Source organism: Jaculus jaculus, chromosome 6 (genome assembly GCF_020740685.1).
Source record: "Jaculus jaculus isolate mJacJac1 chromosome 6, mJacJac1.mat.Y.cur, whole genome shotgun sequence".
In the NCBI taxonomy this organism is placed as follows: domain Eukaryota; kingdom Metazoa; phylum Chordata; class Mammalia; order Rodentia; family Dipodidae; genus Jaculus; species Jaculus jaculus.
In genome coordinates, this window is record NC_059107.1 from 76,547,606 (window position 1) to 76,565,894 (window position 18,289).

The 18,289-nt window shown below is 43.3% G+C and overlaps 1 protein-coding gene across 2 annotated transcripts in view; it reads right to left on the reverse strand.

Moving 5' to 3' along the window:
* Actn2 (actinin alpha 2) overlaps window positions 1–18,289 on the reverse strand; it is a 94,905-nt gene that overhangs the window by 20,274 nt on the left and 56,342 nt on the right. For both annotated transcript variants that reach the window (XM_004662191.3, XM_045152452.1), the window contains 4 exons: window positions 18,019–18,166; window positions 12,909–13,059; window positions 6,047–6,155; window positions 1,356–1,496 (listed from right to left, as the gene is read on the reverse strand). In XM_004662191.3, the coding sequence (XP_004662248.1) occupies window positions 1,356–1,496; window positions 6,047–6,155; window positions 12,909–13,059; window positions 18,019–18,166 (549 nt within the window). The remainder of the gene's footprint in view (window positions 1–1,355; window positions 1,497–6,046; window positions 6,156–12,908; window positions 13,060–18,018; window positions 18,167–18,289) is intronic.

The following is an 18,289-nucleotide window of genomic DNA, read 5'->3' on the forward strand; positions in this document are numbered from 1 at the left end:
CAGGCTGACCTGGAATTCACTATGTAGTCTCAGGGTGGCTTTGAACTCATGGTGATCCTCCTATCTCTGCCTCCTGAGCACTGGAATTAAAGGCATGAGCCACCACACTTGGCTTTTTTTTTTTTTTGTTATTGGGATTCTTTCTGATGATTTGTTGACGTCATAGTAAAAATAATTGCAAAAGGATTTTCTGATAGTGTTCTATTAAACCAATCTCACTGTGAAAAAAGCTTTGAATATATTGGGTCCTACATATTTAATAGTACTTCCTCCTTCATATCACCACACATAAGTCTTATTTACAAGTTTATTTGAGGTTCTAGAAGAAATAATAAGCAGGACTTGGGTTTGGTAGGAGACAGAAGGTATTATTTCAGGGTTTATGTTGTATGATCTGGAAAATGTAGCTCTAAATCAATAGTTACATGCACACATTTTGCAAAAAGTTCTCAGATTTGTGATCAATAAACTTGTAACTTCCTATAAAGGATTCCAAAAGAATGGACCTCTTTTTGGTTCAATTGTTCAGCACTGGTTTTAAAAGAAGAGACCCATTTTGAAAGTTCCACTAGTATTTGATGTTAATTTAGTCAATGCAAAGACTAACATATTTTTGAGCTAAGGTTTGAAGGAATTTGGGCTTCTAGTTACATGTTTCTTAGTAAAATATTCATTTATCTATTCATTTATTTATCTTTGAGACAGGATTTCAGGCTGGCTTGGAACTGGCTATCCAGAGTGGTCTTGAGATTGACATCCTCCTGCCTCAGCCTATCAAGGGCTGAGATTATACATGTTTGACAGCATGCCTGAATACATATTTATTCATAACAGAATAAAACAAAGAGAAATAACAGAAATTAATGTTGAAGTAGCAATCTCTAGTGCATGACTGAGTGACATTTATGTTTACTGCATAGGTGTCCCTCAACAGATGAATGGATAAAAAAATATGGTTAATGCATACAATGGAATTTTATTCAGCCATAAAGAAGACTGAAAATATGCAGTTTTCAGGAAACTGGGCGGATTTGGAGGTGAATATATTAAGCAAAATAAGACAGACCCAGAAAGACAAATATCACATTTCCTTCTTTCGTATGTAAGACTAGACTACACATTGATTCCCCACCACACACACACACACACACACACACACACACACACAGATACACATGGCAGGAAAGGAGAAGGGGTTTATTTGAGAAGAGCAAGAGCACTGGCAGCAGAGGGTAATGGAAAGTGGATATAGTCAAACACTTGAACAAAAGTGTTATTATGAAACACACTGCTTTATACCACAAATATGCACTAATAAAAATTAAATAAAAGGTAAGGAAACACAGTCCTATTACCTGAATCTCTTCAATGCTGTGGACAATGAACATATCTTGCAAGTCCTCCATGGCCCCCTCCATCCAATTGTTGAAGGGTGCAGCTCTCTTAGCAAACTCCAGGTGAAGCTGGTCAATGGTTTCTAGCAATTTCTCTGTTCTCTGAAGAGTAAATGGAAACCAGTTTTGTTAATGGATTAAACACATTTATTATTATTATTATTTTTTTTTGGTTTTTCGAGGTAGGGTCTCACTCTGGTCCAGGCTGACCTGGAATTAACTCTGCAGTCTCAGGGTGGCCTTGAACTCACGGCGATCCTCCTACCTCTGCCTCCCGAGTGCTGGGATTAAAGGCGTGCGCCACCACGCCCGGCTAAACACATTTAAAAATATCTGGTACACAAGTTGGGCAGGTGTGACCTACCTCAAACAAACAAACAAGCAAACAAACAAACAAACCTGTACTTGGTACACAGACAGATGTAAATATGTTTTCCATAACAATAAATTATGACCTGACATTTACATTAACCAATATTCAAAAGATTGGGTTTCTGAAGGGCCTTGTAAATCAAATAAGTATTTAAATAACATTCAGAGCAGTCTTGTTTTTAAAGCACCTCAAATTATTACACATTACTTGGTGGAAACTGAGGATGCACACAGGTATACAGTAATCTACTTTCAGTTGAAGCAGGACTTTGTAAGTTAAAGGACTTTAACTTCCCAGCTGAGCTGGGAAACAGTTCAGGGAGCCTTCTGCATGGTGAGGTCAATAGAGGGCAGGGAAGCTGTGGGGCTTTTCCAGGGAAGCAAGAGTTCAGCGCTCTCAAATTGCTATTCAGGATGTCACTCACACAGATCCTCTCTTCTCTTTCTGGGCACATGAAAGCACAAGGTCCAAGGGAAACAGAGTGGAATGGGACTGTGTCAAGCCACATGATCTGGTCAAGATGAGGAGGAACATGCAGGGAAAGCACTGCTACCTACAAGTTGTCCATTGGAGGATGCTTTTTTCCCTCTATTCAAACATGTTCTCATGTACTCTGCACATCCCTGCTCCCCCTTGCCCTTCTCAACATTGTTTTCCTTAGGTGGATGTGTTAGAACATGGTAGCATTTATAAATCCATCAGAGTCAAGGTGAAAACTCTGAAAGTTGGTAAAGTGTTTTTCTTTTGTGGCTGTTAAGACAAGGTACAGGCTAGCCTTGAACTTGCTACATAGTTCAGGTTACCTTCAAACCTGAAATCCTCCTACTTCACCCTCCCAAGTGCTGGGATTACAGGAGTATGCCATCATGCTTGGTTAGTAAAAGTACTTTTTTGTTTGTTTGTTTGTTTGTTTGTTTGTTTGTTTTTTGGTTTTTCGAGGTAGGGTCTCACTCTGGTCCAGGCTGACCTGGAATTAACTCTGTCAACTCAGGGTGGCCTTGAACTCATGGCAATCCTCCTACCTCTGCCTCCCGAGTGCTGGGATTAAAGGCGTGTGCCACCACGCCCAGCTTAGTAAAAGTACTTTTAAAAAAACATTTTATTTTCATTTATTTGACAGAGACAAAGGCAGAGAAACAGAGAGAGAAAGAGAGAGAATGGGCATGCCAGAGCCTCCAGCCATTGCAAACGAACTCCAGATGCATGTGTCACCTTGTGCGTCTGGCTTAACTTGGGTCCTAGGAAATCAAACCTAGGTCCTTTGGCTTTGCAGGCAAGTGCCTTAACTGCTACGCCATCTCTCCAGCCAATAAAGTGTTGTTTTTCTGCCCCCATTGAATCATTCAAGTCTTTGTTGTGAATGACAATTATGTTTGTATGTTTTCTTTCTTCTTTTGATTTTTTGGTGGTTGTTGTTCATTTTTATTTAGTTATTTGAGAGCAACAGAGAGAGAGAGAGAGAGAGAAAGAGGCAGATAGAGAGAGAGAGAGAATGGGTGCACCAGGACCTCCAGCCACTGCAAATGAACTCCAGACACGTGCGCCCCCTTGTGCATCTGGCTAACATGGGTCCTGGGGAATTGAGCCTTGAACCAGGGTCCTTAGGCTTCACAGGCAAGCACTTAACCACGAAGCCATCTCTCCAGCCCTCTTTTTTGATTTTTTGAAGTAGGGTCTCACTCTGACCCAGGGTGTTCTGTTTTGGTTTTTCGAGGTAGAGTCTCACTCTAGCCCAGGCTGACCTGAAATTTACTACATAGTCTCAGGCTGGCCTTGAACTCACGGCGATCCTCCTACCTCTACCTCCCATGTACTGGGATTAAAGGTGTGTGCCACCATGCCCAGCGTTCATTTTTTTTTTTAAAGAAACGTATTTATTTATTTCAAGAGGTAGTGGAAAGAATGTAAGAGCTAAAAAAAGGATAGGACTCTTTACAATGGAACTGTTAAGACAGAAATTGGCCTTGATATCCACGACCTCGCAGTGCCTAGCAATACCTTCACAAGACCCTCATAGAAGGAGAAAAAGACAATGACATCAAAATAAAAAAGAGACTAATAGAGAGGGGGGGGATATGATGGAGAGTGGAGCTGTGAAAGGGTCTGTAAGTATAGAAGATGTCAATAAAAAATTATACATTAAAAAAACAAGAAAAAAACCAGTAGCTTTCTGTATGAAAAGGACAAACATACAGAGAAAGAAATCACTGAGGCTGTCCCATTTTCAATAGCAACAAAAAAAGTTACCCCTATTTGCATATGACATGATCCTACAAATAAGTGACCTGAAGGTCTCTATCCTAAAACTTCTAGAAGTGATAAATTCCTTCAGCAAAGTGGCAGGACACAGAATCAATGCACACACACAAAAAAACAAGAAAAACATATATAATTAATTTATGCATTTTTCTCAAGATAGGGTCTCACTCTGGCTCAGGCAATTTATGTATTTATTGAAATAAGAGACAGGAGATAGGGGGAGAGAACAAGAGAGAAATAAAAAGAGAAAAGAGACCTCATGATGCTGCAAATGTACTCGAGATACATAAGCCACTTTGTGCATCTGTCTGTTTGTGGGTAGAAGTGGGACTATTCAACAAGAGTTTGGGGAAACTGAACCTGGACCAGCAGGATTTGTAAGCAAGTGCCTTTAACTACTGAACCATCTTCCCAACCCCAGACAATTAGACAATTAAACCTAGCCATCCACTCTTTTAATATTTATTTATTTACTTATGTATTTATTTCAGAGAGAGAGGAAGAGAGAATGAATAGACATCCCAAGGCCTTCTGCTACTGCAAATGAATTCCAGACACATGTACCACTTTGTGCATCTGACTTTATGTGGGTTTTGGGGAATTGAACCCAGGTCATTAGGCTTTACAAGCAAGCACCTGTAAGTGTTGAGCTATCTCTCTAGCACTCAGCCACCCATTCTTATTACCTTATCTGACATGTGTAAAATTCCAAATGTTTCTGTGTTCTATTTCCAAGATTTTTTAAAAAAATATTTATTTATGAGATTGTGTATGTGTCCATGAGAATGGGTACACCAGGGCCTCTTGCATGGCAGGTGATCTCCAAACACATGTACCACTTTGTGTGTCAAGCTTCATGTGGTTATTGAGAATTCAACTCAGGCCAGCAAACTTGGAATTAAGCACCTTTAACTGCTGAGTAATCTCCCCTGACCCTTAGTTTATTTTATTTTTTGAGCCAGCACCCCAAACTTACCTAGTTAACTTGCTGTATAGGTGAGTATTACCTGAGCTTCTGATCCTCCTAAGTGGGATTACAGGAGCATGCCACCACACCCAGTGTATGCAGTACTAGGGATGGAACAGGGATTCATTCATGCTAGGTGTGGTGGTTTGATTCAGGTGTCCACCATAAACTTAGGTGTTCTGGATGCTAGGTTCTCAGCTGATGGAGATTTGGGAATTAACACCTCCAGGACGCAGTGTTATTGTTGGGGGTGGGCTTATGGGTATTATAGCCAGCTCCCTCTTGCCCATGTTTGGCACACTGTTCTGTTGTCCACTTTATGTGGGCCAGGGGGTTATGTTCACCCTCTGCTCATGCCATCATTTTCCCCTACCATCGTAGAGCCTTCCCTCAAGTAGGTAAGCCAAAATAAACCTCTTTTTCCTACAGGCTGCTCTTGGTTGGGTGATTTCTACCAATGATGTGAACCTGACTGCAACATTAGGTGAGTACTCTACCAACTAAATTCCATCCCCAGCCTTGTTTCCAATATCTTTTTCTTTCCAAGTATGCTATTATTTTCTCTGTGCACATCTTAATTCAGACCTTTTCTAATCTCGACTCAGTCAATTATGGGGAGAAAAGAACTTCTGGAAATCTGCTATAATTACTTGACAGAGTTTAGATCATAATCTCTTGGATGTGTTACAGCTTAAAGCTACCATTTTTCCTTGTCTCCATCTTTCTCCCACTCTTCATGTTTTCCTTAGAGCTCCATTCACTAGGTAGTATGTTTAGTTTTATCCACACAAGGAGAAACACAATTAACACCAATGACTTCATGAGACAGCCTCTAGGAAGAGACTTCAGGGCCAGGCATGGTGGCACACACCTTTTTACTACTAGCACTTGGGAGGCAGAGGTAGGAGGATCACACAATAAGTTCAAGGCCAGCTTGGGACTCACAGAGTGAGTTTCAGGTCAGCCTGGGCTTAGAGTGAGGACCTACCTCAAAACCAAAATTTAAAGAGAGAAAGACAGACTTTATGCTAACCAATGGCTTCAAGACTTTACCTCCAAGGCCTCTCTCCTCTTCTGAGTGAGTGTCCCCAATCTGTCCCACTGGTCACAAATTTTCTGGCACCGATCATTGACGTTCACAGCATCGTGATAGTCCAGTTCACTAGGAAAAGCAAGAAATAAAGCTTAGTCTCCCAGGTGACATGGCAGAGATGGACACAGGCTAAAAGCAAGTAAATTTTTTGGTTCTGTTTTTGTTTTTTATTATTTTACTTTTTTTTTTCAAGGTAGGGTCTCACTCTAGCCCAGGCTGACCTAGAACTCATTCTGTGGCTCTGCAATGGGCTCTAGAGTGCTGGGACTAATGGCATGTGCCATCATGCCTGGTTCTTTCTTTTCCCTTGGCACTAGCCTATAACTACCAGTACCAGGACGTAGTTAACACCCACAATGAGCTATTGATCAGAGAGACCTACAAGGTTTCCCAAAACAAGACAGACTTCTGTCAGAGCACTTGATGAGCCACCAGACATTAATGGTAAGACCTACACTGAAGACACCATATGCTGTTGGTATGAAGCATGGAGAGACGTGGCTAGAATAAGAAGAGAGCCAGTTCCCAGACAGCCCAACTAGTGCTAGAAGGTGCCACATGAGCTACTGGGGGAAAAGTGGCCACCATCTGTCTGAGCAACTCGAGGTCTAAGTGACTCAGAAGCAAACACCCTGAAGTGATGCTCACACAAGTGCAATAGTGGCACACAGCCATGGTGGGTAACCAACTGCTCTTGGATTGGCTAACAGATCCACTCAGTGGAAAGGAATCCATATCTGGAACTGAGAAACAAATCAGAATCATATCCAGATAATGAGTTTGCTTTCTAATATCAAGCTCCCACTCATCTTGGGCTACAAGAGGGTCTACAGCCATTAAATTCTCTCTAAACTAATAATGGTTATCCCATTTAACATGTGCTGGCTTCATTCCCTATTGGAGAGTCTGCTTCTCTTTCTCAGGTGAAAGTGGGACCTGAGGAGATAAATGACCCAGTGCACTTCACCCAGGCCAGAGCTGAAACAACAGAGGAATTAGGGAAATGAGCAAGAGAGCTGCTTTCTTGGTGAACCTGATACCAGCACAAGGGTGAAGGAGATAAACACTATCACTCACCACCTACCAAACCAGAGATCCAGAGGCTCCTAAGTGCCCATCACTGAAGTAGACTTAAAATGCACCCAACATGTCTCAGGGAATTTTGCAGAAGAGGGGGCAGAAAGATTGTTAGAGCCACAAGTTGGAACATAATGCACAGAGACATTGTGTCTTCCTTACAACTAACAGCTTACCCCTACAATGCACAACCTGGCAACCCCAACAAGTAGGGTCCCTTTGGAGGGGGGCAGGGATGAGGAAAAGGATGGTACCAACATGTGCTGTTTACATACTGAGTATGTCCATAAGTTAAAAAAAAAAAAAAAAGGTATCTGGGACTGGAGAAATGGCTTAATGGTTATGGCACTTGCCTGCAAAGCCAAAGGACCCAGGTTTGATTACCCAGGAGTCACATAAGCCAGATGCAGAAAGTGGCACATATATCTGGAGTTTGTCTGCAGGGGCTGGAGTCCCTGCCATGCCCATTCTCTCTGTGTGTCTGCCACTCTCTCTGTCTCTTCCTCTCAAACAAATAAAATAAATTTAAAAAAATCTTACAGAGGACTAGGAAGATGGCTCAGTAGGTAAAGTGCCTGCCTCGCAAGCATGAAGACTGAGTTCAATACCCAGAACCTGTGTAAAAATGCCAGGAATGGTGGCGTGCACAGGTAATCTCAGCACCAGGGAAGAGGACTTGGGAGCATCCCTGGGTCTCAATGGCCAGCTCCTCCAGGCCCAAATGAAGAACTTCAGGTCAATAAGGAACCCAGTCAATAAGATGTCTCAAAAAAAGGCAGATGACACTCCTAGTGAGGAGGACACTGAAACCATCCTGTGGCTTCTACACACCTACACGCACAGACACATATGCAAAAATAGAAATACCTGATAGATGACAAGAGAGCTAACCTATGTCAACTGAAAAACTGCTTGCCTCACAAGCATGAGAACCTGACTTCAATTCCTAGAACTTACATTTTAAAAAGTCAGGAATGGTGGCCATATGCTTGTAATCTCAGTGAACAGGAAGAGACAGGAGAATGGATTCCCTGGGGCTCAGTGGCCAGTTTAGGTACTGGGCAGTTCCAGGCCAGTGATAGCACCTATCTCACAACAGGCTGGTAGCATCCTAAGGCACCAGAGGTTGTCCTCTGGCTTCCATACACATACACATGCATGTACACCAGCACACACATGAACGGACACACACATACACACAAAGAAGGAAGAAAGATGAGAGACCTAATGCAGAGCTAGCAGGGATTCTCAGGGTTTTATGAAAATCATCCCCTTGTAAACATCATCACTTGGAATAAATTGTAAGAATTATTAAAACTCATGCTGAGCAAGCGATTTCTAAGTGAAAGCACTGTCTTCCCAGAGCTTGCTGCCGGCTCTCTGCTGCCAGGTGCTGTCTGCGCGCCCCTGAGCGCATGACTTTGAAGTGGAAACGGTAAGGGAAGCCAGGTCTGATCCAGTCAGTCCTGAAGACAGGTTGAGCCACAGTGACTGGAACATCAAATGAGTCATGGGGAGGTGGTGTCGGCTTGCATGGCTGTGTGTCCTTGGCTCCTCTGGAAGGACACATAGCTCATTGCCACATGGGCAGCCTGTCCAGGAGGGCTCCATGACGCTACCAAGCACAGAAGGACTTCTAAAACAGAGCTCTTCCACTGAGAAACAACGAGACTCTGGCCTGTCTTATGCTGTCAATGTGATAGAACAAAATGATGTCTTACTGAATGCTTAGTTTTCTTCACCAGACCCATCTATGCATCCCGTTGGGGTCTTTGAGTGGTGAAGTAATTAGAACTGTCCATTAAAAAAACACATGACTAGAAGTTAACCTCATAAAAGTATAAATGCTGCATAAAACCCAATTCCAATCACCTTTTTGATTAAGAAGAGAGAATTATGGGAGGTGACATCACTTTTAGAGTTCTTCCAAAATAGCCCAGGATAAGACAACTTTCAGGAAGTCACTTCCTTTCCTGTCAACCATTTCCTTGAGGCTTAAGTTTATGTCTTTTTTTTTTAAATTTTTTTTTGTTATTTTTATTTATTTATTTGAGAGCAACAGACAGAGAGAGAAAGAGGCAGATAGAGAGAGGGAGAGAGAGAATGGGCGCACCAGGGCCTCCAGCCACTGCAAATGAACTACAGACGCATGCGCCCCCTTGTGCATCTGGCTAACATGGGTCCTGGGGAGTCAAGCCTCGAACCGAGGTCCTTAGGCTTCACAGGCAAGCACCTAACCTCTAAGCCATCTCTCCAGCCCATCTTTGTTTTTTTTAACCTTAAATTATGGTTTTGATTGTTCACTTTTTTTTTCTGGAACATTACCTCAAACTTACTAACTTTACTGTTTCTGTTACTGAACAGAGAAGATACATGCATTGTTATCTGAGTGTTCTTTCTGAACATTCTGATAGGGACAGAAGTTCCCTGTCACTTCATTAAACTTTGTCCAGTTCTTAGAAGCAAGCAGCAGCTGTCCATAAACACATGCGTCCCATGTGACTGAGGTTGACTGACATTCTTTTGCCCACTTGTTATAACCAAAAAATAAAAATAAAAAAAATAAAAAACCCTCTCCAAAATCAAGCACCAAATTTGTATAATCCTGATAAAAAACAGAAAGGCAATCAAAGTTCAAATGTAAAAGAAGAAAGATGTCCCCAGAAATCAAACAAAAACCTAGGGGTCTGTTACAGTTTGGCTCATCACTCATGTTATTGATGCCTGGTCCTCAGATTATGGCACTATTTTGAAGGCTGTGGAACCTTAGGAGATCAGACCTGGTGGAGAAGGTAGGCCGCTACGGTTGGGACTTCAAAGTTCATACCTATTTTTGCTTCCTGCTTCCTGGTCTATACCTGTGGACAGCTCCTACTAGTATGCCTTGTCTGCCACGATGAGCCCAAATCCTCTGAAACCATGAGCCAAAATGAGCCTTTTGGTCCTTAAGTTGTTTCTGTAAGGTATTTTGGCCACAGCAGTAAAAAAGTAGTCAAGTTATTTCAAGGCTGAGAAGATAGCTTAGTCAGTAAAATGCTTGCCTTATAAGCATGAGGACCTGAGTTTGGTCCCTAAAGCCTATGTAAACAAAGCTAGGCATAGTGTGCACTTGTAATCCAAACACTGAGGAGGCGATACATGCAGATTCTTAGGACTTGATGGCTAGTCAGTCTAGCTTACTTACAGAATTCTGTTCCCAGTGATAGACCATGTGTAAAAAAGTGGAAAATGGTTGGGCATGGTGGGGCACGTCTTTAATGCCAGCACTTGGGAGGCAGAGGTAGGGGGATTGCTGTGAGTTTGGGGCCACCCTGAGGCTCCATAGTGAATTCCAGGTCAGCCTGGGCTAGAATGAGACTCTATCTCAAAAAACCAAAAAAAAGTGGACAATGTTCCCAAGGAACGACACCTACTCTGGCCTCCTCATGCGCTCACACACTCATGTGTGCACACACACTTTAAAAAGATCTTGGGGGGCTAGAGAGATGGCTTAGTGGCTAAGGCCCTTGCCTGCAAAGCTTAAGGACCCATGTTCACGCTCCAGGTCCCATGTAAGTCAGATGCACAAAGTGACACAAGCATGCAAGGTCATACATGTGCACAGGGTGGGACATCTGGAGTTCGACTGCAGTGGCTAGAAGCCTCTCCCTCTCTTGCTCTCTCACATTAAAAGAAAGGCCAGTCCGTTGGGCTTGCTTCAAAAAAAAAAAAAAAAAAAGTCTTGGGGCTGGGAAGATGGCCTAGTCAGTGAAATGCTTGTGACACAAGCATGAGGACCTGAGGTTGGATCCCCAGCACCCACATAAAGGCCAGACATGATAACGTGCACCTGTAATCTCAGTGTTAGGGAGGCAAAGACTAAAGGAAACATGAGGGTGCTAGCTAGCCAGTGTAGCTGAATCGGTGAGCTCTAGGTTCAGTGGAAGACTCTATCTCAAAAATAGGTGGAAAGCAACTAAGAAAAACATCCAATGTCAATCTTGGGTCTCTAAACATGTGTATGTCCAAACATGTATAAACAGACATACATATACCTCATACATATATTAAGGCAAAAAAGGATCTTTCTACTGATCCATATTGCAACACAGCACTCCCCCTTCCAAGACTATTTATAGGGTCTTCTCACTCCTACACAATGGCTGCATGTGCATTTGCCTTTGAAGAGTTGGGTTTATATAAATATTTTTAAAATTACTTATTTTTAAGGGGAGAGGGAAAGAAAAAAGAATGAATGGGCATACCAAGGCCTCTTGCTGCTACAGATGAATTCCAGATGCACTTGCCACTTTGTGTATCTGGCTTTATATGGGTCCTGAGGAATTGAACCTGGACTGGCAGGCTTTGCAAGCAAGTGCCTTAAACTGCTGAGCCATATCTCCCGCCCTGCATAACTACTTTTCAAACTTTATTTATTTATTTATTTGTTTGGGAGACAGACAGACAGACATACACACACACACACACAATGGGTGTGCCAGGGCTTCTTGCTGCTCCTGACACACATGCCACTGTGCATCTGGCTTCATGCGGGTCCTGGGAAATTGAACCTGGGCTGTCAGGCTTTGCAAGCAAATGGCTTTAACCACTGAGCTATCTCCCAAAGCCTCATAATTACTTTTTTGTACTTCTGGGAATTTCCCCCAAAATTTGATTTATTTTTATGATAGGAAGGAGAAAATTGTTAGTAATAGTAAGATGAACACAACTTAAATCTGGGATGCAGATCTTCTTACTTGTAGGAAGGAAAAGGCACCGGATGGCAGGAGTAACAACAATAATAATATAAGTTATTACTTAAGGTTTATGGGCAGCACTTAAAATCATTCCAATCACTCATTGGAGCAATTGCAGTGTACTAAATAGCTTGAGTTCCTTTTCCACCCCAAGCAGAGAGAGATTCCATCTCAAGGCTCACAAATGAGTGATAGAGGAAGATATGTGAGGCTCTTCTCTGGTCTTTGCACTTGAGCACACACAGCATGTACATCTGAACCCCTATGAGTGCTTGTGCGTGCATACACACACACACACACACACACCCCACACACATCACAAAACATAATAAAATTAAAATTTTTTAAAGGGACCCTGCTGTGGTGGCTCATGCCTTTAATCCCAGCACTCAGGAGGCTGAGGTAGGAGGTTTTCCACAAGTTTGAGGTCATCCTGGTATTACAGTGTGAGTTCCAGGTCAGCCTGGGCTAGAATGAGGCACTACCTTGAAAACAAACAAACAAAACAGGGCCATATGAAAGTTCAGAACACCCCAAAGAGTCCCCTTTCACTGAGGGCAGCCACATCCCAGGGCTCATAGGGCACAGAGTGGGACTGAGGACATAGGCTGGTGCTTGGCACAGCCTGACCTTAGTGCCATGCCAGTAGCCCCCAGGAACACAGCTCATCAGAAGGAAGAAGCTTGGGGCTCAGGCAGCTTTGCATTGCTCTCTCCACAAGGTGTGGCTCCCACCTCCTGCTCCAGTTCCGCCAGGCTGCCTGCCCTTGCCTTTGTGAGCCTCCATCTTTCACACTGGGAAAGGAGACCACAGAAATCCTGCCACACCAAGAGAGCAAAGTAGAATCTATCTCTACACTTAGAGAAACAAAAGATGCTAGCGTAGGGTCTCTGGTCTGACCTCCTGCACTCAGCAGGTAAGCAGGGTAGGCCTTCCGGTGCACTCCATGGAGACCCCACCTGGTACTATAGCCCTCAAGTTCCCCATGTCCCAGGACAACAGCACGCACTTGAGCTCCTGGGCAATCGCTGCAATCTGCTCCACACGGTCCTGGTGTGCTGCCAGGTCACTCTCAAAGGCCTCATGCTTCCGCAGCAGGGCCCGCACCTCCGTCAACGATGCCGACTCATAATCCTTCTGCAGCAAGATCTGCTCTTTACCTGCAAAAGGGGCAGTAAGAAGTGTGAGGCTGGTGTGTCTGCTGCTGCAGGCCTGTTATCCCAGCCATTCAGCAAGCTGAGGCAAATGGATCACAAGTTCAAAGCCAGCCTGTGTAACTCTGTGAGCCCCTGTCTCCAGATAAAAAATGGGAGAAATGGTAATTCAGTGGTAGAGTACTTGCTTAGTTTGTGTGAGGCCCTCAGTTCAATTCCCAATACTTCTGATTAAAAAAAAAAACATAAAAAGCAGTAGCACCCCCCCCCCCCAGCTGCCCGCTGTCATGAAGCAGCTTCCTCACAGCAGTCACAAGTCCAGGGAGCCCTGAGAGCTTCAGCAAACAAGAAATAGGGCCGGGGACAGCATGAGCGAAAGAGCAGGTGAGCACGCCCTGTCACTCAAGCTGTCACCTGTAGTGGGCACCCAGCCCCTCTAAGTGCTCACAGGGCACAGGAAGAGGTTTGCTGGGGTGGAAGAAGCATGCTAAGGCATCTTACAAAATAAAGGTGTATTCTACATCTTTCTAGATAATGATCATCTGCTTTTCCAGCACAATAATCATCTCAGCTGGATAAAACACTAGGGCTAAACAAGTATGGTGGCACACACTTGGAATCTCAGCATCCAGGAAACTGAGGCAGGAGGAGGGTGAGGTCCAGGTGAACATGAGCTACTCAGCACAACCTTGTTTCCAAAACTCTCAGCTAAAACCACCCTCCCACCAACCCACTGCACTCTGCTGGCCAGTCAGCAACTTCGTCAGTGCTTTGGGTTTGAAAGTTATATTCTGAGGTGAAATGTGCCCTGTGTTTTGCTTGTTCTAATAATAAACAATATCTGAATCATATTTATTAAAAATGAAAAAGATTAACAAGTTTTCCTCTTGGAACCTCTACTAATTTTCCATATTTCTTAAATTTAGCCACTGCTATGATTGAAAACCCAGTTATTAAATTATTAACTGTGAAAACACAGTTATTCCCTCAAGTAATTTAGTTCTGTAAAGTTGGAAGTAGAAAGTTACTGTTAACATATTGAATGATGCTACTGTAGTGTTTACAACATGACAGACAATGACAGAAGTCTCACAAAAGCTCTGCAAGGGGAAAATGATGGAGTTGGAAAAAATCATCCTAAGCGAGCTCACACAGGCTCAGAAAGACAAACACTGCATATTCTTTCTCATATGCAGTCCCTAAATTGTATCAACAGGAGATGAGTTTAAATGGTAGTATGCACCAGGAATATGGATATAGAACTTGAATGAGAACAGGAGAAAGGAAGCAGGGAGGAGGACAGATGGAGATATGTGACAGGCTAGGAGAGGGGCAGAACATCAGGGTGGGAGGGTCTTGATGGGTAGGGCAGGTGGGAAGGGAAAATCATACAAAACTTAAGGCAACATAAGTCAAAACATAGAAAAGTTCCTCTTAGACAGCAATCTACACGATATAATCACCAAAAAACAGAGAGTAGAGACAGCCAGGACAGAAAAAATCTGTAGAAGATAGAACAAATTTAATCCTAAAACCATGGGCTCTGGCTGATAAATTCTAGCTCCAGAACTGGGTTATTCCCCATAACCCCCTGTTGGTCAGAGAGACTCATGAGGTCTGCACCCGCAAATGTGGGCCATTGCCAAAGTACTCAGTTACCTGTCTGAGTTAAAAAGGGAAGACCCTACTGCTGAAGACACTTCAGGCTGTGACAACAGGACATCAAGTTACCACTCTGGAACCAAGAGGGTGGCCAGCTCCCTCCTGGCTTGACCTCACAGCACTGGAAATTAATATGGGAGCTGCCTGGAGACAACAGTAACCAACAGTTATAAGCCAGGAACTCAGGAAGCTACAAACCAGCCAGGCCAGGAATATACACTTATGTAGTGGTGGCATGTGGATAACTGATTGCTCTAGGATCGGACATGAGACCTGCTCAGGGAAAGAGAACTCATACTGGAAATCAAGTCAGTGTCCCATGGCCAGAAAACTTAAGAGACTCCAGAGAAAAGCTCCTGCTGCTCTCTGGATATCAAGAGTGAGCATACACACCAAAAAGTCTCTCAAACAACTATGCATGTCTCCTCTAATCCAAGCTGCTTTCCCTCTTGGTTGGCGAATCTATTCGATTTTACAGATGGCAGAGAATATTGAGGAGATCCAAGATCCACCAACACAACAAGAGAAGAAGGCTGACTTCCCACCACATTATGTCCCATGTCTAACACATTGCCCAGGGCCCAGACAACACCGCAGAGGAAGCAGAGACATGAACACAGCTCTCACTGCTCGCTCGACAACCAGCACCAGGGAAATAGTGACAGACAACACTGCCAATCAAAACCCATTGAAGCAGAAACCCAGAAGCTACAGAAAACTCAACACGAAACCAGACTGCTAAAAGTCCCACTGTAGCTCAGGGAACACTGTGGAAGAGAGGGTAGAAAGATTGTAAGAGCTACAGGGTGGATAGGAATATCTTGAGGCATAGTACCCCCACACAGCAAGAAGCTTTCATGACTCCACAGTGAATACCAACAACCTCAAGGAAGAAGGCCCTCAAGGAAAGGGTAGTGGAGCTGTATGTGTGTGGGGGAAGGTAAGGAGATATAGAGTTTAACCTTTTATAAAATAAATTTTTAGAACCCAAGAATTTTTTTAAAAAAGCACTGCAAGGGAGGGGTTAGTGGTATTCCCATTCTTTTTTGGCAGGTTGGTTCTTTTTTGGTTTGTTTCTAAGGACAGAGTTGCCTATTTTCTTTTTTGTGCTTAATTTTTTAGCACATATTAATCACACATCATTGGTGTCATTATATTGTCATACATGTAATATAGTGTACTTTGATCATATCCACCTTCCCCATTACTTTTTCTTGCCCCACTCCTGCTGACCCCATTCCTTTTGGCTGACTGGTTTTTTGAAATATGGTTTCACTTTGTAGTCCTGGCTGGCCTTCAACTCACTATGCAGCCCAGGCTAGTTTGGAATTCTCAGGGATTCTCTTGACTTGTTCTCCTGGGTTTGTGGATTATAGGCATAAGCCACCAGACCTGGCTGGTAGTCCTAATCTTCAGGGACACTGCTGCACTGAGAAGGGCTCACACAGGGTTCTCCGCTGCCTGTGTCACAGTGGGTATGCCAGCAACCCCCTGCTTCCAACATCTCTGCCAGTCACTACCTTGCTGTGTTATATCAAAAATCAAAAGCTGAGGTCTGGAGAGAGAGCTTAGCAATGAAAGTGTTTGCCTGCAAAGCCTAAGGATTCATGTTTGACTCTCCAGGTCCCATGTAAGCCAGATGTACAGTGACCCAAGCGTGCAAGGTCGCACATGTGCATAAGGGGTCACATGCACTGGAGTTTGATTACAATGGCTAGAGATCCTGGCCTGTCAGTTCTCTCACTCACACTTTCTCACTCTTGTAAAAAAAAAAAAAATCAAAAGCTGGGTGTGGTAGCACATACCAGTAATCTAGCACTTGGGAGGTAGAGGCAAGAGGATCAAGAATGCAAGGTTGTCCTTGGCTACCCAGAGAGTTGGAGATCAGCCTGGACTGTCTCAATAAAATAAAAAATATGAATAAAATATATATGTAAAATGTGATGAGGAAATATTTCTCCCTCCCTCTATTATTTCATCTTTCATTCTCCTCTCTACTTTAAATATATGCAAATTACATATGTTACACATAATAATGAATATATATGATATATACATATAATTTGTACCAGGGCCTCTTGCCATTGCTACAAATGAACTCCAGACACATATGCAATGCTATAGCTATACATCTGATTTTATGTGGGTACTGTAGAACTGAACCCAGGTCAGCAAGCTTTGCAAGCATATACCTTTGACAACTCATGCATCTTCACGGACCATTCTCGACTTTTTTGAGTTGAGGTCTCATGTAGCCAGGCTGACCTTATATTATATAACCAAAGATGACCTTGAACTCCTGATCTTTCTGCCTCAACCTCCGAATGTTGGGAGTACAGTCATGTACTACCATGTCCATTAAGAAGACAAAAACTAATCACATGTCCAGATTATCATGGCACAAATAGGTATAGCTGTGAGGTCTGAAAAGGGTAGATGAAGTTGAACATGGTGTCACATACCTTTAATTCAAGGTTAAGAAGGCTGAGCCAGGAGGATCATGAGTCCAAAAACTCTGGGGTACTTAGTGAGTCCTTACCTCAAAAATAAATAAATGAACCTAAAAGCTTGAGTGTGAATGATATAGGAAGTTACACTATAGAAACGTCCCTTGCATTCTTCTTTTATAGTCATATTTTGTAAATAGGATATTCTCTTGCTTGGTGGTATTAACACACAATCTGTTGGCAGAAATCAGTAGCTGAACCTGGGCTATTTGTCCCATGACTAGCAAATGAGCACATACTCATGAAGCCAAATAGAAAAGATGGAAAGAGGCCAGGCCTTATGTAGGGTAAGCACGTAAGAACATATCTTGAATGTCATTTTGGGAAGAAAGAGGTTACCAGCTTGATTAGAAAATCCAATTTCATGTTCTTGAAATGTCACACAGAGAACAGAGAAAAGTGAAGACCTATGCCCACAGTAACACTCACAATAAGAACAGTAATGATGCACCATGGTTCTGTGCATAGCTTAACTACAGTGTGTGTGTGTGTGTGACATAGTATGTGTATAAGAGAAAGAGTATATGTGTAACACAGAGAGAGTGTGTGTTTTGACAGAGAGAAAGAAAGTGTGTGTGACAAAGAGAGAGAGAGAATGTGTGAGTGTTTTGAGATAGGGTTTTTGGCTATTCTGTAGCTCAAGCTGGCTGGAACTCACAATGTAGCCTAGGCTGGCTTTGAACTCATGGCAATACTCCTGCCTCAGCCTCCCCGGTGCTGGGATTATAGGCATACATCACTACACCCGGCACAACTCTACTCTTTCAAAGTCTGAATCCAGTTCTCATGGGTTTACCATAAGCCCACGTCTCATGCGTGGAGGCCTTCTGCCTGAACTTCTCAGCCAGGTGCTCCAAGCGCTCCAGTCTCCGAATCTCATTCAACAGCCACTCCTCATAGCCCTTCTCAGCCTGCTCCAGCCTCTGCCAGGCCCCAGCAATGTCCTAGGGATTGGAGGACAAGAAAAGGCACATGTGTTACACATGGGCATCTCAGGCTCCTACAAATCTTCCAACATATGGCTGAGGGTGGTATCAATGGGTTTCAACTTCTCCATCCTCTCGGGG